The following is a 22,972-nucleotide window of genomic DNA, read 5'->3' as shown; positions in this document are numbered from 1 at the left end:
GATTTTTTTTTCCAAATACTGAGCGGACGTCTCAGGCTGACCAACATACTCAAGTTTTTTTTTTTTTTCAGTCCTGGCAGTTTGTAACTGAAAGCCAAACAATAATAAACGAATTGTAAGGGAAATTAAAACATGCGGTCGGCTCTCTTTGTACTTTGTCCTTGCAGAAATAAAAAAAAAATAAAAAAGGATCTAATATTTAACACTGGCAGCATTACTGACAGAAACCTTGGCTTACAAAGAGAGCGGCTTTATTTCATGGCATACATAATGAATGTTTGAGGGTGTATCATGAATGGGAGAGACAGGAAAAGACGGCTATCCAAACCACATTTTTTCATTTTTATTTTTCAATGCTTAATACCATGGGACAGGATTTTGAGAATGAGACCTTATTTCAGTCAATATTTGCCTCAAGGGATATATGATTTGTATAATAATTATTATAATAATAAAAATAATAATAATAAAAATAATAATAATAAAGTCTGTATCGGTGTTGTGAGAGGAAAAGGAAAAAAAAAAGGACAGAAATGTACAAGAAGGAGGCACCTATAATCCCCAGCTGGACCTGAACATCCCAAGACGAGAAGAAGAAGAAGAAATTACAAACTGAACAAATTTAATTCGGAGGCAATCCAGCAACAGGTAGCAAGGTCGTTATGATGGAAGTTCTGTCCTTTCTGTGTTTAAAAGGATTTAAAACAACATTTACAAGACACCTAACATTCCATTCAATTCCTATTAAAAACAACAGAGAGCGAGAGAGAGAGCGAGAGAGAGAGAGAGAGAGAGAGAGAGAGAAAACCTAATCTTTGTGACCGCCTCTTGCCCATGGTTAACTCATGGTGCAACCTCCGTTTTGACTGATAGTATACAACTTTCATTGTCCCGGCGTATAATCTGTATAATCCAGCCATTAAAAAGAACAAAACACAAAACAACAACAAAAGAAAAGAAAAGGGGAGCAATCACTTGTGTGTCGCCTTTCTTTTCTCAACCCTCTGTGTGTACTAACCGTGTGAGACTGTAAAAAGGCGACGCCTTCGAATGATGCTGTACAGATGTGTTCACTGTAGGCCACACTACCAATGATATGGCAAAGTCAACAGAAAGACTTCTCGGTTTTTCCAGGCCTGTTTTTATTCCGGAGTCGAAGGGGAAGGGAGCAAGAGGGGGAGAGGGGGGGGAGGAGGGGAGGAAGGGCGGGGGGGGGGGGGGGGGGGTGGACACGGCTGGCATGCATCTCCCAGTCTACAAGATGAACTTCCCTAGGAAGAATCCGATGAAGATGGCTGCTATGACGACGAGGAGGGAGGGCAGGGAGGCGGTGCTGGATTCTCTGCCGAGGAGGCTGGTTGAGTTTGATGTCATGTGGTCTGAGCGGGGTGCCTTTCTCATTCGAACGCCTTCATCCTGCGACAGAGGAGGAGGAGGAGCAGACATAATTCATAACTCATCTAGTCTTTAAAATCATCGAGAAATACTCCCCTTCATTTAAATAAGAAAATAAATTCCTCTGTTCATTCCTCTCTCATCATCAGATATAAATTCTAGCAGCAGCATCTTCATCTTATAGCAGCAAACATTTGCCTACAAGCTACTGTAATGTTTAGCCCATCTAAAATGTGATTTAAACAGGTACTGGTTTTGTCGGGGTAAAAATGTACCAATCACTGATATAGTGGATGTAGTTCCATTTTGAGGAAAGATGAAAGCAGGTTTTTTTTTACGATGGACTGATGTGCAATGATGTGACCGACTGCAAAGACACTGGACATCAATGCTTTCTCAAACAAATACCTACATAAGAGATTATCAATATTAACTGTCATTAACTAGTGTGAAACACTTTCTGCTGAACTGTGAATATCATCTACATGAGGACACACACGGTGCTCAAAATGTAGTAATCTATGGAGCCTAAGTGGGCTCGTGTCTCAACTAAAGCAATGACTCAATGCTTCCGATGCACAACCGCTGTTTTCTTCATCAAATATTTCATAAAAGCTTTGTAAAAAAAAAAAAAAAAACACACAAGTGGACTTACCTCATCACCCAGTGGAAAACAACTATAAGCTCAATTCAATCAGCTGTTCTTTGATACAAAGAGCTTCTTTGGCCTTAGCACTGATGAGATGTATTACATGGGATGCTTTAAGAGCAAGCGTGTCCCTTTGAACTCGTGATGGATGTTTGAGCAAGAAATGAACAAATCTAAATTTATAATCTGTCAAATTTAAATTTCGGGGGCCTTCTAACAGTACCAACATTTGGACACTCAACAACTACTAGAGATAAATTCAGTGTTTTTTTTTTTTTTTTTTACTGTGGGCATTGAGATTTATGATGTCACTTTTTATTTAAAAAAAGCACTGCAAGACTTTCGGTTCTTTCTAAGCAAGTGTTGAAGTAACTCAACATATATCCACAAAAAAAGTGCAACAGTAACGTTTGTTGTTTGAGTCCTTCGACAAAACCACATGAAATATAATTTCCTTTGTTTTAAATATTTGACCTAATTTTGATTTGGCCTTGAAGAAGAAGCTTGGTGTTTGTCAGGCTGAATCTCAGCGAGAGCGTAGAAACACTTTATTTATTTTCCTTTGAGGTGGTTCAATGGTTTAACATTTACTTTTAGTTTTCAGGCACAAGGGAAACACATTGTGTCATCATGTCCTGGATATAATTGATCAACACCTCTAACCTTTAATTGCCGGTTCTCCTCAGCCAGCTTATTCATCTCAGCTTGAAGCCTCTTGCACTTCTCCAGAACTTTCTTCATCTCCGACTCGTCCAATGAGGCAGTGACAGGCACAGAGGCTGATGATGGGTCGGCCTTCGCAGAGTTCATCACCGGGGCTGCTTTTGTCGCCTCCACGTCATTCTGAGCAGAGGGAGAGAAGCACTAAAGTGAGATCCAGCATGCTCTGAGTCGAGTATGGAGGTTAGCCTCTAGACGGGAGACTGAGCCAAAGAAAGGCAGTGTTGTCCGAGGTCCAGACACTCACAACATCAGATCAAAGAGACCAAGGAGGAAATGCATCCCTCCACAAGTCCTGTTTGATGTGGCTTTGTTTTATGGGACAGATTACATGACATCATGGGGGCTTTGTAATGATAAAACAATGACTGAATTTAAGGCCTGACAATAAATACAAAGACAAAAGGTGATGTAATTAACCCTTACAGAACAATCCAGGTCAGGCATGTATTTAGAAACCTATCAAGACCCGACTAGCTTTTAAATCAAATGATACAAAATAGCATAAAAGCAGAGATCAGAAGTTTCCTCATACGTTTATATGCCGACTCGTTTTCTAGTAGTTTAAACTGAAACTTAAATTCCCTTTAACCAAGTAGTATAATGATAAGAAAACAGTCAGAATTGAGCAAAATTTATTTAAAAATGTCAGCGGGTATTGGGTAAATGATGTCATTTGGTTTTCCCAGTGTGGCTAAGGTTAGCAGCGCTAGCACTGCCAGCCTGCGGTCCTCCCTGCAGGAAACATCCACATGTCCGAGCTAAATGTGATTACGCATTGCCTTGGTCGAAATGCCAGTTTAAGCTGACGCAGCCTGAATACGACTTTATCTCCATTTTCTACAACAAAATACTGGCAGGCCCATTAACTGGAGCTACAGCCACAGTGACGGATGGTTGCACTGTAGTTTGAGCATAACTTTTTACCAGCATCGAAGGCCAAAACATGAATCATTAGTTTAACAGTCTAGTGATTCTGTTGCCAACTAGCGAGGGAGATGATGTTTAACCATGTAGCGAAAAGCACACGTCCCGAGTTTAAGAAGACCTTCTAAGAAACAGACAACATTATAAAGTCAATAAAAATGTTTGTTAGATCTTTTAGTTCACATCTTCGTTCCTACAATTCTGTTTTTTTATTTTATTTGAGGTATCTAGTCAGAGTAATTAAACATCAAATACATACATTTAAATGTACACTACATGTTTTTAAGTTTCTGTTCATCAAGGTAGAAGAAGCTAAACAGAATTATGATTCTTACCAGATTTGATGTCGTTTCAGTTTCACGTGTATTAGATCTTTTCAGTAACTAGCACGGTTAGCGTTAGCCACACTCCGCAAATTAAAATCAATAAAACAGTTTCCTGGCAGATCATTTACAATAAGCTGTGTTCCACTTTGACTGAGTGTTTTCTTACCTTTAAATTCATCAGTTAGTCTGGATTTAAATGTCTGTTTGACCTACTAGGAAATGAGTCGCCTGGGGACATCCTTAATCTACCAGCTTTAAGAACTTGCCAGTTCTTAATAGCTGACATGAAACATTGATGTACTGTAGCTCAGGAGGACAAGAACGTCTTCTACTGCTCCGCGCTGAATGTAAGATATTGGGCGAGATACTGAGCACTATCTTTCTCCTGATTGCAGTCACACAGTGTGTGAATGAGTATGAATGTTTGGGGTGACTGGGCATGTCATTGGAAGATCTTTGAGTGGTTACAAAACTCGGGAAGTCACTCTAAATATGTGGTCCATTTACTAAAAAAGGCACTGAAGCACCCGGCTCTTTATACACACTTCAAAAAATGCTGATCCTAAATCCTATGTGCGTTCCAGAGTTATAAGATTACAACCAACACTATCCATCATACAGAGCGGCATACCGCACATGTTGCACATAACGTACATGATACACATGCTTAGGTAGAGAGAAGATACTGTGCTGACTCAGCGGTCTACATAGCCACTCTGTAGCTTCTTGGCATTACGTTAAATCTGGAAAGCTTTGTGGGGTTTTTGTCTCATCTGTGAGGGCCTGCAGAAGAATCCAGTAGCACTGCTTATCTAAATCCTGTTTACACTGAGGGATCATTATTACAGGCTCCCAGTGTGCAGAGGCATCCTTTTATAGATGATCAAGTAATGTCATCCATAACAATAGCTGTAATAAATCTCCGTTTTGTATACAGCTTATAGAGAACGGGGAAACTGCGGTTTTGATTCAGCTTGTTCATCATTCTGATGCTGAGTGGGGAATGACAAAACATAAGCAACACTTTTCATTTTTCCAATACAACACTTGTAGGTTAATACACGAGTGTAGAAATGATGCAGCTTTTTACACAACAGACTGCTGTACACCGATGTTTTAGAAGCACCTTCTACATGAAAAGAGAGTTCAGGTTTATCTGTTTGCTAAAAGTTAAATAAACATGCAATGTGTAACTAGAGCGGAAAATTCAGTTGTGATAAATTATTATTGAGATGCATGGTGATTTGTTGTCGTCTTTAAATTCAGTTATGGTCACAGCTAGCCGAGTAGAAATGTTTTTTTTTTTGCTTTTGTCTTGGTGATCCGATCCGAAACAGAAGGATGCTTTTACGTTGCACCAGTGTCCCTTACCATTTTATCGTTTTCAGAAGGCAGTTCAAAGACACATCTCAGCTTGGAATCCATGAGATCATCAGGTTTTGCATCTTTCCACTGGTGGAGATGACGAAAAAAAAAGGGGGGGGGGTTATTCATCAAGTCAAACTGCTAGCAGCTGGATTCTATCCACACACAACCTACTTCATACTTTTCATATGCAATGCATCCTTTAATATAAAGACATGGCATAAACATAAAACATGCACAGCTTCATTTAAAAGCAGTTATACACCCGGTCTAATTTTAAGACACAAAACAGCCCCAGACTTTTCACAGGAATATATATTTTTCATGATTTGTGGGGTCTGTAACTGTGTCTCCAACCTTTTGGAAATGTGTTTATCTGAAAGTTGTTAAGTATTTTTGTAGGTTTACACACAGGTGCTGGTTTTTTAAAAAAAAGCTAATTAAGCACAGGTTCCTTTTCATAACTCAATAAGGCCATGGAGCCTGGTAAAAATAACAACTTGATGGATTTAAGTTCCCCTACACTTCCTGGATTTAGCTTCTGACTCAGGAGCAGCCAGTTCATCAACACAGAGAACTGGTATATCCATGTTTGACTGTCTGGAGAAATAAGCTTTTGCTGCCCCCTAGTGGAAATCTGGAAAATTAATTTGTTGTTTTTGGACAAGCCAATTATGACAACATCACAGAGCTTTACAAAACAGGTAAAGAACAAAAGTGTATGAAGATAAAGACAACACACATCAAAGTCCAGTAAACATCTGGATTTTATAAATAGCATGTCCAGTATGAAAAATGCAAATCATTCATTAGTTGCCTTTTTATACTTTTATATTAGATGAGTGAAGCTTATGTTCAAAAGCTTTTGTTCTCTCCACCATTTTGGAAAGGATACCTGAAACATCACATCAAGATACCTGGAGACGTTAAAGTCAGGATAAACAGCGTTTGACTTTTTTTCTCAAACAATCTGCTAAAAATGATTCTGATTGAAATGAGAAAGTCCTCAGTTGAGATCACTATCAACACTGTGACTGGATGGGTTGTTTATTTTGTGGAGGCCGGCTGAGTAATGTAGCAAACACTGTGGGGACCCACACAGATGATTCAAAGGAAACAGATTTCTAACACAACAAAATGTATGATTTTATTTTACACAGCTATGGAAGAAAACAATTGCTTCAAGCTTGAATTTAAAAGAATCCTTTTTTCTAACTGTGTGAATATCAAACACTGAAACTTCATACAACAAACAATAATGTGTATTCAGAACTTCTGCACTTTTCTTGCCAAACAGTTTGGACATTTTAATCGTTGTTTACTCTCAATTTTTTTGTTAGCAAATCGTTTCTTAAGCCCGGCGAGTGTACGCTTTAGACCTGATCATTCTGAAGTCGAGCTGAATATCAGCCCAATCGCCTGGCGTGAGTAGTGCAGTATTCACTGAGGCCGATCACCGATTAAACAGTTGCTGCCGATCAGTCGGAGGAATTTCTGACATGTTTGACAGTGGCAGAGTGTGAGCAGAGCAGGTATGTGTAACTCTTCAATGTCAATAACAATTTATACCACGATACAGTGAAAGCTGGTGTTGGATATAAAATGGTTTAAATACCTCTACCATCATCTGATTTAATTAATGTGCTCTTTTATATCTTATTCCCACTGACCTCACATAAGACAACTCTGGATTTAAAAAAAGAGACTCAAACAACAAAACTAAACATTCTGTGAAGGCTTCAGAGACTGATCATCTAAAGTCTTAGTTCTGATGGGTAACATTTGACAATCAATACAAGCCTGACTTCAGGCTGTGAAACTTGTATTACACAGTATTCCACAACTTTCATTCAAAAAGTTGCAGAATACTTAAAATAGTGTGAAAAATGAGCACGTACTCCTACATGACATACTGTATTTAATGCCCTGCTCTGTGTCTACTCCAGTCACTGTTTGTTGCAGCGCAGCAGGATTCACACGATCACACGAACCTTATACAGACCATAGGCTGCTTCAAAAAGGTTAGGATGAAACATCACTGTAAATTATATTTTAACACATCGACCAACCCTTTAAAATAATGTCTTTACAAGAAAAGATAGTTCAAGAAAAACTCACCAATGAATCCATATCAGAAACATTTGGAGGGGCAAAAATGGTCTGCACCATGAATTTGTGTTTACTTTTCTCGTTGGGGTCGTAGTCAAACGGCTGTAGCATGACTGTAGGCAAAAGATGAACAATGTTAGATCATTTGAGCACAGAATATAAATCACAAACACACAAAATATCAAACATAACAAATCACAAATATCTTCCTGGTGATAACACACACACACATTTTCCCTGAATTTAAAGCCCCTTATTTCATTTTAATTCACATCTGATCTATGTCGTGTTGTTTCCATGAGTTACTTTGCCGTCTCCAAACTTATTGATAGAAAATCTATTTAATTTCTCCAAATGTAAAGTAGTGATAACATATCTCCAACCTTGTTGGACAGCCGTTTTACTCAATTATTATAACTTTTACTGTACAATGTAAAAAAATAAAAAATAAAATTAACAGCTCTTTTCATTCACAACTATAAAATGATGAAACAGCTGCCGTGTATTAAACTATATTCAGTAAATGATGAGTATTAAAAACACACTGAACACTGAGAAGTGGCTCAGCTCACTGGTTTGTGTTCCAGTACTGAATTTATTTAAGCTGTCGACAGAGCAGGAAGGAACTTTGTGTTTTATGGTCCACATTTTAAAACATGCAACTCAAAGTTTATTTGATAGCCTCAGACGGCGCCGAGGACAATTTGAGCAAGACAAATGTCCTTAACAAGACTCCATGATGAATAAAGCAACCAAGAAGCAGCAGCCATGTTGAGTCCAAGTGCTCCCTTAACGGCAGATTAAAAAAACAGTGTTTAACCAGGTCGCTCTCATTAATACCCCTTTGCTCATGCTACAGTTCAAAAGCAACATTTACACTCAAAGAAAAACAGTTTTAGAGGACATACATTGGTACGACAAGACATTTTTGTGCCAACTTCGCTCTAAAAGTGGCTCCAGCATTTGAGTCCTCCGACAAACAGAGCTCACGCTGTGCAGTTCTCTAATATTTAGTTTTGGCAGATTGTCTCGCACATTGACACAAGTTAGTTTATGAGCAGCCAATCAGCTGAATCAATGGTTTGAGTTTTCAAATCAAGGTATGCACATGACTTCAATGACCTTCAATAATAGAAACAAAGAACACCGTGGGTGCGTTCGAATTGTCATTTTTGCTTAGGAAGGTTCCTAACTGAGTGAAATGACCCGGAAGCATTTAAGTGACGGCCATGATAAGAGCCGTTCGAATTCTCTAAAAGTTAAGGAAAGGTGGATCAATGCTTCCTTTATAACCTCCTTTAGCTTATGATACACTGGACCATCCTTTACCAAAGGAGATGAGCTATGCCGCCCCACAATTCCTTGCGGCCGCAACATTTAAAGCGAGTCGCGCATCCGACCGTTCACGAACATTAACGATGACCATAAAGTGACACAGATCATGTGAGGGATAAAAGATAAGAGACATTTTTATCCAGATGTTTTATTCAACGTATTTCATTTACTTAAGAATGCTTTGTGCTGTTGTACATTTGTATTAAACATTGTGTATAAATTTAACAATTAATTTCACACTTATTTTGATGTTGATTTCTGTGGACAGGAAGCTGATGGTTTCACTTTTTTTACTTGTAGCCTGGTAGTCTATATTTCTTTTATTTCAATCCCAACCTTGTGGTGATTAGGATTATTTCACCGGCACAGGGGAAAGTTTTTTAGATGATCTTTTTGTAGTCCATTTTCGGGAACATTGTAGTTTCACGTCATTAACCTCCGCCGGCCCGTCGCATTTAATGACGTGGCCTAGTGGAAATGTGGTCGGATTGTCAGAGCAACGAGATCACCTTTCCCCAAGTCCTTTATGAGTTCTCCTAACATCTTTCCTTAACCTCATGACGTTTTCCCCGGGGTTAAGGTAAAGTGGACAGTGAAAGGAGATAGGAGGGACAATTCGAACGCACCCCGTGTGTTTCACTCTAATAAGAATGATTCAGGAATATATCTTCAACCACAACGACCTCCTCAGTCATGAGTGTTGTCCTGCTCTCCTCCCTGCCTTCAGTGCACTGTGACTGGATTACATCTATGCATTTATTTAAAAAAAAAAAAAAAAACAAGGTACAAACCCTCAAGTGTTATTTGTTTTGAATACTTTATTAAACATACTCGTCACTTTTAAAGCAAACAGAAAAATATTTGCTGGTTCGAGATTCTTGAATGTAACAATTTGCCGCTTTTCTTTTTGTTTGTTTTTGTATTTATGGTTTGGGTTTTTGGTCAGAAAAAACAACTATTTGATGGAGTAATGTACAGCTTTGGGAAAGTTGTGATGAGTTTTTCTGCATTTCATTAATTAAATTAACTGATAAATGGATTAATATACATATGTCTTTTGTTTTATGTGTTTGCCTGCACATGAGCAAAGACTGATCAAATAAAAACATTGATCACAATAAATAAGTCAAACTAATCTGCAGATCACTTCATGGTGAAGACAGAAGAAGGTTGTAGCTCGGCCTCTGTTTGAGACTTTTAAAAGTCTACTTCAGTATTCGGGCCCTATGATTTTCACATTGAGGAGAACAAAGACGGAATCACAGAATTGAAAATGAAAACTTTAAGACGCAGAATATCGTGAAATTGGCTGTTTGGGTGTGATTTATAAAAAATGTTTTCCCCTCCTTACAATGTCAGTGTTTTTATGAAAGTAAGGTGTGTTTTAAGCACGTTTGATGTAGCTGCAGCGTCTTTCTCCTGATCCTCTGCTGTCCGCATGTCGGAGCTCAGCAGGGGGCTTGATGACACTGCATCTAGAAATCCCAGCTTGGTGCTTTGACACCTCAGCTTCAACTTAGCATGTTGCTTTGTTGACCTACGAGGAAATCACGCTCCACCTTCCTGACCTAGTTTTCCAACGAAGGTTCCCCACTGTCCCTCCAAATCAGCAACAAAACTTTTTGGGTCAAAGGGAATTTCGGGTTCACAGATCTCAAAAGAAATGAAATAAGTGAAAACATACCGGAGATAATGACAGTTGCTCCTGGATCGATGACCCCGCTGTTTGGCCGTACACAGTACCTGCGCGGTGCGGTCGTCTTCACTTTGAAACACACTCTTCTGTCAGAAGGGTTCTTCAATTTGAGGTTCGTGGTGACTACATCTGTGAAAGGACCTGATGGACACAGAATACAAAAGTGAAAAAGTGCTTCTGTACTTTGGAGTACACTCGTCCGCTGTGCATACCGACACAGCAGCACTACAGCAGATTTCTCAAAAAAAAAAAAAAAAAAAAAAAAATGTACAGTTACATATGATTAAGAACTAAAAGAACATTTTTCTGGCAACACATCCAGAACAAAGTTCACCACAGCAGAGTTACAGGAGAGATAAAAAAAAAAGAAAAATGCTGGAATTTGCAAGAAAGACAATTTTTTGAGTGAACTGGCTGAATTCCCGAATATCAAACATGTTTATGATGACACAGCAGATATAGGGGGAATCCTATTTTTCAGGTGAAAATGTATTCCTGCCTTGAAGACATAGAGGTCCAGTAGTGTTTCAGTGCAAGAGTCTTAAAAGGAACTTCTGAAAGGACTAGTTGAAAAAACATCAGGGGGCAACTCAATTAGGCGTCTATGATTAAAAGGACTAATTGAATAGTGAAGTTTCTGGCTTCAAACAGTATTTCAGGACAGTTTTACCTAATCTCACCCTAGAACAGGGAACAGATGAGGATCACAGTAGGCAGAATGTGAATATATTACCAGTATTATTTCATTTACACAACAGCAATAGTTAATATTTTTACTCTAAGAAGAAGTTCCTCACTGTTCAGACATGTTCTGCATCACTTTGTTTAGAGAGATGTTCCTCTTTTAATTGTCTTTGCAATACAAACAACGCACTTTATCATTTTATAGCTTTGACTTGACGTGTGAAAGTAGTATGAAGTAGTCATGACGATCAGAATCTCTTCCGATATTTCTACACAAGCAGCAAGTCAAACCACCTGCTTTGTATTTATACCGTTTCATACTCAGGTCAGAGTATATCAGGAGATCAACAGTTTGGCCTCCATCTTGTGACAGAGTCTTCGCCAAATTAGGTCCCTAACCGTCAGCATTATCCAGCTTTTCGAAGTCATAACATGTCAAAAACAAAACTTCAAGCCAAGTCAGAAGTACCCACAATTTGATTGAGCACAATTAGACTGGCAGACGGAGAAACGTATGTCCCATGATACCTGGTTAGACATAACCGCACTGCCACGGCTGAGGTCTGATTTGACCTGCTGCACTGCTTGCCAGTTGCCCGTCAAGAGTTTATTTCAATTTCCAAAATTCTACTCATAAAATTAATGGAAAACTAATCTGGGTGGAAGTTTGAATCAGAGACTGTATAAATACTGGACGTAGCCACCTTGACGTCATCCATTTGTTTGTCTTTGCCATGTTGTGTTTTTCTGGGCCAGACGTGATCCTATTTCAAAGAAAGGGTGGAGCTGGAGAGTAGAAGAAGAGCTATAATACCAAGTCTTCAAAGCTAAACAGTCAATGCTCAAGGACAATTCATTAGCTGCTAAATCAACAAGCTAACTATTGTGTTTCCCACAGAATCAGATTCTATTTGTAATAGTTGAACAGAGTATTTAAGAATACAATAGCTAACCGCGCTTGTGGAAAGTAGGGCTCTTGTAGCTCGTTCACATCATCTCAGGTTGAAGATTTAGCAGCAGTTAAAATGACACAAACCAGGTTACTAAAGGGTAATCGGTTTCTCAGCCCCGTGGTCGGCCATCTTGCTTTTATGGTACGATCAAAACAACAATACTGACTCCTATTCACATGGCAAGTTAATTCATGTCTTATAATATTCACGAGCCAACAGGAGAGGTATGTGTATACTCTGATACCTGCAAATTATCAAAAGTTCAATATTACCAGATACTTACTCTAGAAAATTAAAACAGTGAGTCAATCTTTAAAAAGGCAGAAAAGGGCCACTCCTAGCAGAGAGCTATTAGCACCTACTTGTCGGTCTGTCATCACACCCAGTTATAAAAAAAAAAAAAAAACATTAGCCTTATCCAAACAGGTGACTTGTGGAGAATTCCCCACCCAGTTGTTACATATAAAATAATCGTGAAACTCTGGAATGTCAAGCTTTAAGGAAACAAACAAACTCTTAATTGGCCCTTTTCAGTGTGTGTGAGCTTTGAGGTTTGCCCTCTGATCCTTTGACACGTCAATGACCCTTTAAAATGGGACAGAGCTTTAAATTTACCAAAACCTTGTGCAACAGTTTAAGGCTGAACAAAAGGTGGCATGGACTAACACTGCTCGAGTAGGATTCTGAAGACTGATATAAAAGGTCTTCTGTTTTATCCTCGACATCCCCAATATGTACTCGTTCTTGTGGATTAAGAAGATTAAGTAAGATTTGTGTGTGAAATTATAAAATGTATGACCTGATAACTGTGAGGTTCAAATGTCTATTTTGAGATAATATTTCTGAATGATCTCTTAAAAATAATAGTCAGGCTTTTCTTAAAACCTGAGTTACATGACTGGTAATAAAAATGTGTAAAGATAACCAAGTTGTCTGTAGGGTAAACTGATTTTAAGTTTTGATGTTTTCATTCATTTTCCTTGGTCAAATCAACAAGAAAGTAGAACGTTCAATTGTTGTTTTGTAGTGCACACAGCCTCCGTTCAGCCTTCCTTCACTCCCAGCAGTCGGAGAGATAACAAGCATTACAGGACCAGATTGGAGTGGCTCCACCCAGCTAAAGCTAACATATTATGATGATGAGTTGGGTTGGGTGTTGTTTTCGGAACAGGTGCATCACAAAGGCATTCCTACAAACCTGAAAAACCTTTTGTCGCAGGCACAGAGTCTGCATCATATGATATCTGTTTTTACAACCGATTCCTGTGTAGCTTTCAAGAGGCCGGTGGTAGAGAAAACAAGCCGGCCATAAAGTTGCATTTAGAACTGTACAAATGATGTTGTTTTCTAGCCTGTGCTGGAAGAGGACAAATACATGGCATTTAGTCCCACATTTGCCATACCCAACAACTGTGCCAATCATTTTAAATGCAAATCATACACTCGTGGACGTTTTAATAAATACCCTAAAAATTGTCTGTCATATTTATGACAATGATGTTGTACAGTGAATTTATGTGCATTAAATTTACCCCAGTCACACACATTGAATTCTTGAGATGATAAAGTTATCTTGCAGATGTTTTGAATAAGTGAGGAATAAAATGTGATTTGCTGTCGTCAAATAGCGAGAAGCATCCGAGTTTTCTGCTTATAAACAATTTCCTCTAACTGTGGACATGCCTGAAAGAGTCTGAATAATACAGATTTTACAAGTCAAACTTATACAGTGATACAAGGAGGGAAATCACAAAGACTATAGTTGGGCCGTACTGGATATCAATTTTTTCTCTATGGATGAGCACCAAGCAGGAAACCTTCGCGAAAGTACAAAAACCTGCAATTCATCGAACAATTCATATAACAGAATTACACATGTTTACAGCTGGTTGCAAAAAACTAAATTGGTCTAAATATAGCATGTCTTTATCGGAACAATCTGTACCGGGAGTCAGTTATAACTCATTTGTTTTGATTTTGTAAAGGTTTAGAGTTCTTGATAATAAGGCACAAGGCTGACCTGACTGATTGGCGGGCGCTGTGTAGGAGTCAGGAGACTTAAAACCTCAGCACCAGCTCCAGCCTGGTGTTAGGTTGACTGAGAGTTAGGCTGAGACAGTATTTCCAGCATGGCGACCGCCATAGACGGGCTTCCACAGGCCCCTTCAGTAACCAATGGCTGACATCACTCAGGCTTCCTCCATATTTATTTACAGTGTATGGTTAGCACCAGTTGTGTACGGATAGTACTATGCAAATATGTGTAGGGGAACTTTCTTTAATAAATGACTGTATGCAAGTCTATGTGTCATAACCAGAGCTCTAATGCGGACTGCGGACTATCGTCTGCTCAACTGTGATGTCATGAGCTGCAGACATGAAGTCAGAGTTCACTCTGCGGGACAATATTCCCAATTATCCCCCAGCTGTGTTTCCTGTATTTCACTTGTGATATACATTTTTACATTCTCTAAAAAAGTTATTAAATGAGAGCATATTTAAAACCATAACGCTGATCCTTAAACATCTCAGATAGGCCGAGATCAGTCAACACTTACACCTGAGGCTCTATTTCTGATATCCTGTCCTGATGTTAAGAAACACTAAAATAAAGTATATCTGAAAGGGAAACTTTCGGCTAATGCAGCCAACATAAGCAACTATGAAGAGGAGCAACACTCCTTAAAGGAGGTGGGGATGAGTCAGGTTATTTATCAAACCCTCCTCTGTCACATGTACCCAATAAACACAACCAGCTCTCAGAACACAAAGTAACTGCATCAGCAAAAAAAGAACACAAGGTTGACTGAGATGAATTGTAACTCATGTGGGGTTTTCTACACTGTGAGCAATACTCAAACCAAGACTGCCTTGGATACAACACTGGAAAAGAAGTTGTGCGCATCAGATCTACACCCACATATCCTGCATCCACTGCCTAACTCTCGAGTTGCCACCTTTGCTCAAGCAGTGTTAGCGCCGTCTCTCTCATCTCGTTGCATGTACGCCGAGTTAAGGGTCCCCCAGGCCAGTCCTATTCTAAAAATACCAGCCAAGGAAAGGAGGGCTGCCCCCTCTAGCTTGCTGGAGGAATCCCAGCAGAGGCTCTAAAAGAGACCAGCTCTCAGATACAGGCGGACCGATTTAGCTCGGCCTCTGTGACAGTGAAGGAGCAGTGGTCATCTTCCTTCTCCTCGTATTGCTTCTCAAAAGACGGCGCAGGAACCGTTTCATTTGACTGTGTTTCTCTGCCATCTTCCAAATGGAGTTATCCCTTCGTATTCCATTTAGCAACATCATTTGATTAGATCAATTGAGCAGTCAATTTAAAGCAGGTTCATGCAGGAGGTTAACAATTATTGGGGCCGAAACATTTAAAAAAAAATGTCACAGAACGGGTTGCAAGTTAGAACTATTATCAATGATCGTAAGTGTCAGTGTTATTTTTGATATAGTCTTGCGGTTTAGTCACGATTCTATTACAGTGTAAAAATGAAGTTAAATGTTGGAAGAAATGTAGACCATGTGACTGTTCAGTAAACAGCTTAAGTTTAATTGGAGCAGAATTTCTTAATCAGGTTCTTGGACCTCCTCATCAGGTTCAATGAAGCGGTCCATGATCAGATTATGATGGACCACGTCTCTGACATCAGACAGGATATCAATTACAGGTTCAGCTGAAGGACACACATGAAATATATTTGGTTTTCTGTTGCCCCCCCCCCCCCCATTTTCAATCCTTTGTGTAAAGTTATACGGCTTAAAGAGTTGAGCCAAATAGTTTAAATACCTGTTGCAGCAACTTAATAAAGTTGAGTTTGCTCTTTAAATTAAATAAAAATCCTACCATCCTTTTGAAAACAACTCTCCATGAGCTTTATTGTTTTTTTAACAGAAACTTTTTCATATGTCATTGACTGGCATTTTGTGCATCTTGCAAACGTCTTAACGTCCGAACGTTTTTGTCCTTCCGAAAACACTCTGAAAGTATCAGGTAGTGATCATGGGTTTGCAAGGTTCATCACGATCATGAGACAGCCTGTGCCATGTTTCCACGCTGTGATACTCCAGGTGCATGATCTGAACTGTGTAATGGCATTTTAAGATATGACAAATCCATCTTAACACAGGAGACCATAACATGTCAGTGACTTTTTCCCTAACCCAAAGCTATACAGTTTGTCTGGTATTTTGAACCCGTGACCCTTTCTGACAATTTGTCAAGTCAAGGCTGTTATCGGTTATCAAGTCATACCTAGTCCTCACTGACAATCAGCCTTTCAGATCAGCAACACAATGGGCTGAAAGATTCTTGGTTTTCTGACAGTGGTGCATTCAGCAACAACAAAACAGCGCCCTGTCTCTACAAGACAAGACACTAGTAACTGAGACAAATATAAGAAATAAAGAAAATAATGAATAATGGCAATAATGAACTGCTGGGATTGTCTTACAGCAGTATGGCCTTTGCAGATTAGATAATAATGTTACAATTCACTTAGCAGACGATTTTATCCAAAGCGACGTACATCAAAGAGTAGGTACAACACTAATGCATTCATACACCGCCACCGAAGCAGCGGGAGCAATGCGGGGTTAAGTGTCTCGCCCAAGGTGACACATCGGACGTGTTGCTCAGCTGGGGATCGAACCCCTCGAACGTCTGGTTGAGAGGCGACGACTCTACCAACCGAGCCACAGCCGCCCCCCTCATAATAATAGAGTAGAATAATAAAAAATAATAATTCAGCTTAATACAGTTTTAGTGTGAAGTGTTCATTAGTGGCCTTTAAATTACAAAACTGATTAAAAAAAATCCATAATTTAAACTATGGCCTCATTAAAAGAGATTTAATTGCACAATTATTAAGCTGCATATCAAGTTGTGTTTGCACAGCCATCATAAGTCAAAGGTTCACTGACACATCATTGATGGTTATCACTGTCAGGTGAGCAGTCAGTGGGTTACTTTTCTGTGCCCGTGGTTGTGAGAAAACAATGTTGTCAGTCAACATTTTTTTTTCCACCTGAGCTGACTGGAGGTAGCCGGCTGGGCTTGTACTAAATGTTCCCTAAAGCTGAGTCTGCTGCTGGTTGTTATAGTTAAAGTTTGCCATAGCAACAGTCTGTTATTTCACAGTGCTTCACATAGGAGATGTGTCTGGTCAGGTGTGTGCCAGGTCTGAGGCGACATTTCTCCCCAAGAAAGTTGCATTTCCTTGCATATATATATATATATTACGTCCGGGTTGTAAGCATTACAGGGAATAGGCTGAGCCCCGGAGGAAACAACATACCTGCTAACACTACGAGCAGCGATAGTAGGAAGCTAATGCTGCTACTGAAGAAGTCAGACCACTTGTAAACATGCAGCTTTGCGTGTTCACTTTCATTCAATTCGCGATGAAAATGCCCCCCCGCACTCTTCCGCCTCGTCGCCGGGTGTTGTCAGGCAGCGGGTCGCGAACGGCAGGCGGTCAAAAGAGGCACGCCACGCCGGGCTATCCACGTCACTACAGGGCGAGGATTCAGCGGGCCCCCGTCTTTGCTAACTTAAAATGGCGGTGAACGCTAGCGAGTTAGCAAGCAAGGGAAATTCGCTGGAAGGGACCGTGAAAAACCCCTTGCAGTCAGGTTAACCACCGACCACTGTTAGCGCTGGACATTTCACGCGTTTGAGACAATGTTGGAGTCACCTACCTTTAAATTTGAGGTCGACGGGAGGGTCAAGAACAAGGATCTGATCCAACTTTGACATTTTTTTAGCTGAAGGGGGATGCACTTGATTTCGGTATCGGGGAGTATAACTGACAAGTGGAAATCCTGGATCCTGTGGCTGCCACTACTGAGTCAAACGCTGACTGAGCTGTGAGAGCGAGCATGTGGGTACAAATACTGGAGCGCGCACAGCCCTGTTGCGCGCCCTCGTGGCTCTGCAACTGATGTGATTACAGTGATGAGTTGTGTGAAGCATAGAGACTGTCAAAAGATGTGAATAAGTGTACTAAGTGAAATACAAATAACTCCTTATGAAATACTACGAGAGCAGTCTGGTAAATTTTACTTTGATTGGTCAGTGTTTGAGGTAATAAATCACTTTGACAAAGCATGTGAGAATAATCAATCAATCAATCAAACTTTATTTATATAGCACCTTTCAGACAAATTAAATTGCAGTTCAAAGTGCTTAACAAGAGTGCAGAAAAGTTATTGACGAAAAGTAGCTTATAAAATCATTGAGAGACCAATGCACACCAATAAGAATTAAAAAATAAAATATATGTATAAAAATAAAATACAATAAAATACACACACACATAAAAGCAACAAGATATTAAAATAAATATATAAGAGGAAAATATTTAAAATTGTAGTAGGATAAAAAGACAATACAGTAATGTTTAGATTTGAATTGATATAAAAACACTATATAAAAGCCAGACTGAATAAATGAGTTTTAAGACTGCGTTTAAAAATCTCGATATTCTGGGCTCCTCTCAGACCCTCATGAAGGTTGTTCCACAGTCTCGGAGCGTAACAGCTGAAAGCAGCATCACCAAAGGTGCAATAAGAAAACATATTTATATTTTCATTTCATTGTACAGTGTTCCCCTTGTTATTTTTATTGTTTTTGTATTATATCTTTGCTCAGCTGTTAATACAACTTATTTATTTTTTTACTTTTTTTGTACTCTTTCTTTTTTTTCTTACAATGCTATTCTATTTTATATATAATTTTAACTTTTTTTTGTAGAAGCTGACTCAGGGAGAAACACACAAGAATTCCAATGTACCTGCACTGTCCTGTACCTGTGCAAATGGCAATAAACATCTAAACTAAACTAAACTAAACTAAGTATTAATTGTCCTTTACTTTCAGTTAGTTCATACACTTTATATCACATGTCAACAAATTGTTATCAGGGGTGCAAACTTGTCACCTTTCGGCGAAATTCACCGTTTTTGGATCCCAAATATGTCATTTGTGTGATTCATTTAGATCTGAAATAAAAACATTTGGAGGAGGAGGAGGAGGGGGGGGGGGGGTAAATCTAATTTACATAAAGTTATTTTCCTTGTAAACACTGGAAAGATTCAAAGTCTGGTTAGCAAGCCAGCCTTTTCTGTTAGACTTAGACTTTCTTTATTGTCATTCAAACTTGTACTTCACAGTGCAGATAAGAACGACATTTCGTTGCATTTGACTCGTTAGTGCAGGATTAAAAACAGCAGCAAGTATTCACATAGAAAAAATAAGGTGCAGATATAAATAGATATAAAAAGAAAAGCTAAGGGTAAAATTACTATACATATATTGCACGTTTATGATGTGTGTTATATTGTATTTTACAGTCCAGTGAGGTAGTCCTCTGTTCAAAAGTCTTAAGTTAAACATGCTGTCTGATCATATTTACTGTTTGGCCAGCAGGAACAAAACATCAGGTTAATATATTGATAATGTTACATATTTAATGATAGAAGATAATATGTGAAAACAGTGTCATCCTTGATGACTGTATTATGTTCTCTCAGACTCTGCTCTGAGAGCTACCTGCACAGTGACTGCCCTTCACATCAGCCCTTAGTGGAACATGGTAAGTCCTGTTCTGCAAATTCATCCCATTTATAAAAAGGGACTGAAGGTTGGGTGCATCATGGGGTTTTTCATGTTTCACTGAAGCTTTATCAAAAAGTTAAAACAGAACATAGATATCGACAAGCAATTGTGTTTTTCTTATTGTTTCCACTGCTTCTTTAGTCGGTCTGAATGCTAAAATCGTCTATAAATTCACATTTTAAAGCTGATATTTAAAATAAATCTTCCAGGGGGGACATGCCCCCGGGCCCCCCTAGGAGGTTTGGATCCATGTCACCTTTTTCATCCCTGATGAGTTTGCACCCCTGTGTTATTATCATATGGACATGGCCAAAATCTACTATGAAAACACGCAGCTCATCGATTCAAAATGAATCCCAGAATATTATGGATCTCAATATATCCTTCTTAGCCGACCTGTTTTTTGCTGTTGTGTCTTAAGTGTAGTTTTTGTTTATTTCGGTCATCTTCCAACTTATTAAAAGATCTGATCACTGTTACGCTGTTAGCAAGAAGAATAATTCTGCTGAACTGGAAACAAAAAAATCCTCCAGTTTATCAAGCTTTAATGAATGATGTAATGAAGCATTTGCAGTGAGAAAAAATAAAGTTTACCCTGAGAGGAAAGATGAATCTGTTTTACTCAACATGGCAGCCATTTATAGATTACTATAACAAAAACAACTCCAGGAAAAAATAATAATTTAGTAAAATCCAGAGCACTAGACATCCTTCAAGTTGTATTATTATTACTATTTAAATCTTTTTATCTTATTATTTTGGTATTATATTACATTTTTTATATCTTATCTTTTTATTTATTTATTATTATTGAGTTTTTTGTGTTGGTTTGAGGTATGAATAAACATGTCTCAGATTGTTTTTTTGTTTTTTCTGAATTTGAAAAAAGAAAAAAACCCAATAAAGAGAAGTTAAAAAAAAAAAAGATCTGATCACTGTTAGATAGACAATAGATTGTAGTGGTGATGCTTAAAGAAGTAGTAGGTATAATCTTAATTTTTCCCCAAAATGTTTTTTGTAAGTGGCCCGTCCAGCAGAGGATAAACAGCCTCTGTTATAAACAGCACATGTAAGACTACTCCTCTTTAGTTTGTGTGTACTAGCCAATTAGAGACAGAGTAAGGAGGGTCATCCCTTCACCATCAGGGAAGAAAATGCAGCAAACTACAGAATATTGTACATCAATCACTGGTGTAAATCAGAGGAGATTTAGAAGTGTATACCCTATGGAAACTGAAAAATAAGTGGGAATACTCCGTATACCTGTGTATACCCTGCACTACACCACTGGATACACATGAAGTTAATGTGTTAAAAACAAGAGAACCTTAACTTATTACATCTACCCTCAACTCCCTTCATAGTAATACAGAGCAGTAAAATACATTCTAAATGCATTATATAGGCCTATTACAACCTGTCAACCTGATAGAGCTGATTACGTTCTGTTTATAAATGGATTACGTGATCAAAGAAAATGAGTTGCCAGCTTTTATTTTACATACATAGGCCTTTATTATAGTTAAATATTCATCTTTCATTTGCTTTATGTTAAAATGTCCTCAGTGATTTCTTCATGTGATGTGGCACACATTTGTCATTTAGATGTCACTTTGGTTCCAGTTTATTAGTTTATTTCAATGTTACTGTTCTCTTTGTTTTTGTATTTTATGTAAGCAGAAGTAGAGTAGGCTGAAATGAATCCTTTGGAAAAGTCCCTTCCAGCTCTGGGAAACAGATACATTTCTTTTAACTGGTATGATGGGAAATGAATGCTTTCTGAAATTTTAAAATTCACAAACTAATATCAATATTTGAGGACTTAAAACAATCTGATGATTTAAGTAACCAAAGATTGGTTTTCACAACTGAAGTTAAAGAAAGGGTTTTGATTTAGAGGGTTGGATACTCTGAACCAACATGGACTCTTAAAACTCTCAAACACATCTCTGACTTTTGTCTGCTGTGATTTTTTTTGTTCCTTATCAGCTGACATCTGATCTCTGTAGGTTAATCTTAGCAAACCAATTTATCAGTCAGACTTCAAAGTCTAGATCAATCAAAACTTTTCATAAGGGTCTTATAGGGATATAAAGTAATTATACAGTCATTTCTACATTTATTTTCCAAAAATAACTGACATACATCATTTAAGAACTTTATCTGCCTTAACACAATATACTCATTATCACAGTTAATGAAGTTATTTTATTTGTAAGAGAAAATTTTACCCCATCTCTGAGTTCACCGTTAACCCTCTCGTAAGAGCGAGAGTCTACTTTTAGATTTAAAACTGCACATTGTTAGCATGTTATTACTTTTCATGTTCGCGCATCAAATCATAGTGAACTCCCCCACAAATATTTTGACATTTCAATAAACTATTTGGTGCAACAAATAATTGTCAAGTCTATCAGGGTGCCTTTGAGGGATTCAATCTTAAGTTTTTCACTTCTAGTCAGTGTTCAGGCTCCCGACACGACAGAGAATCAAACAGCTGGATCACATCCAGATTTGTCCGGATTCCAGCTGTAAACTGTAAAATATGATTATCAAGTAAAATCCTGATTTTCACAGTTTGAACTATCAACAACCCCTTTTAGTCTCTGAGAGACAGTTGACAACTGTGGCTATGTTTAAATCCATCTCCGTGACAAGAAGTGTATAGACCTCCCCCCCCCTTCTGACTGTAAGCTGCTGAAGAAGTAATCCATCCACTGCTGGGAAATGAGTAGGACTGGAATGCTACACTGTTGTTTACAGTCTTTTAAAGAAGTCATGTGAAGCTTGTGTTTGCAAAAATTAAATTATAAAAAATAGATTTAAGTGTTTCCTATTTCGCAGTTCAAGATAAAGATGTGGGAGGGTTAAATCAGTTTTCTAAAGTTTAAATTTCCTTCAAGAGGATAAAATTCTGACTTGGTCTATTTTGGTAAGGACTGGAGTAAATGCCACTAAAATACGCTCATTTTCATTTAGAGTTTAGGTTTCTGAAGTGTCAACGTAGCTCAGTTGAGGTCCGTACCACTTTTTTTTTTCCTGACGTCAGGAGGTTAATCCACACCATGACCCTTTGTTACTGAGTTCTCTCTTTCTTTTTTCTAGCTCATGAGATTGTTCTGCTGTCTTTTCACATTTCCAATGAAGTACCTAAAAGCATCAGTGGTTGAAAGCATCACAAAACCAAACAAAAAG

The 22,972-nt window shown here is 38.5% G+C and overlaps 1 protein-coding gene across 1 annotated transcript; it reads right to left on the bottom strand.

Annotated features, from left to right (window-relative positions):
* Positions 1-328: 328 nt before the first annotated feature.
* vapal (VAMP (vesicle-associated membrane protein)-associated protein A, like) lies at positions 329-18,060 on the bottom strand. Its single transcript, XM_061045193.1, has 6 exons — positions 17,860-18,060; positions 10,511-10,663; positions 7,501-7,604; positions 5,389-5,469; positions 2,708-2,887; positions 329-1,416 (listed from the first exon to the last, which is right to left on the bottom strand). Exons 1-6 carry the CDS (start codon positions 17,915-17,917, stop codon positions 1,255-1,257), a joined length of 738 nt encoding a protein of 245 aa, XP_060901176.1. The 5' UTR covers positions 17,918-18,060; the 3' UTR covers positions 329-1,254.
* Positions 18,061-22,972: the final 4,912 nt, after the last annotated feature.

This window comes from Labrus mixtus, chromosome 8 (assembly GCF_963584025.1).
Source record: "Labrus mixtus chromosome 8, fLabMix1.1, whole genome shotgun sequence".
Lineage (NCBI taxonomy): Eukaryota > Metazoa > Chordata > Actinopteri > Labriformes > Labridae > Labrus > Labrus mixtus.
The sequence above is the reverse complement of the archived record's forward strand: the minus strand, read 5'-3'. Positions and strand labels throughout refer to the sequence as shown.

Coding starts and splice junctions, on each gene's coding strand:
- vapal (XM_061045193.1), bottom strand. CDS start 17,917: ATGTCAAAGTTGGATCAGATCCTTGTTCTTGACCCTCCCGTCGACCTC. Junction 5,470..7,500: donor TTTCTGATATGGATTCATTG/GTGAGTTTTTCT, acceptor CATCTCCACCAG/TGGAAAGATGCAAAACCTGA. Junction 1,417..2,707: donor AGGAGAACCGGCAATTAAAG/GTTAGAGGTGTT, acceptor CCTCTGTCGCAG/GATGAAGGCGTTCGAATGAG.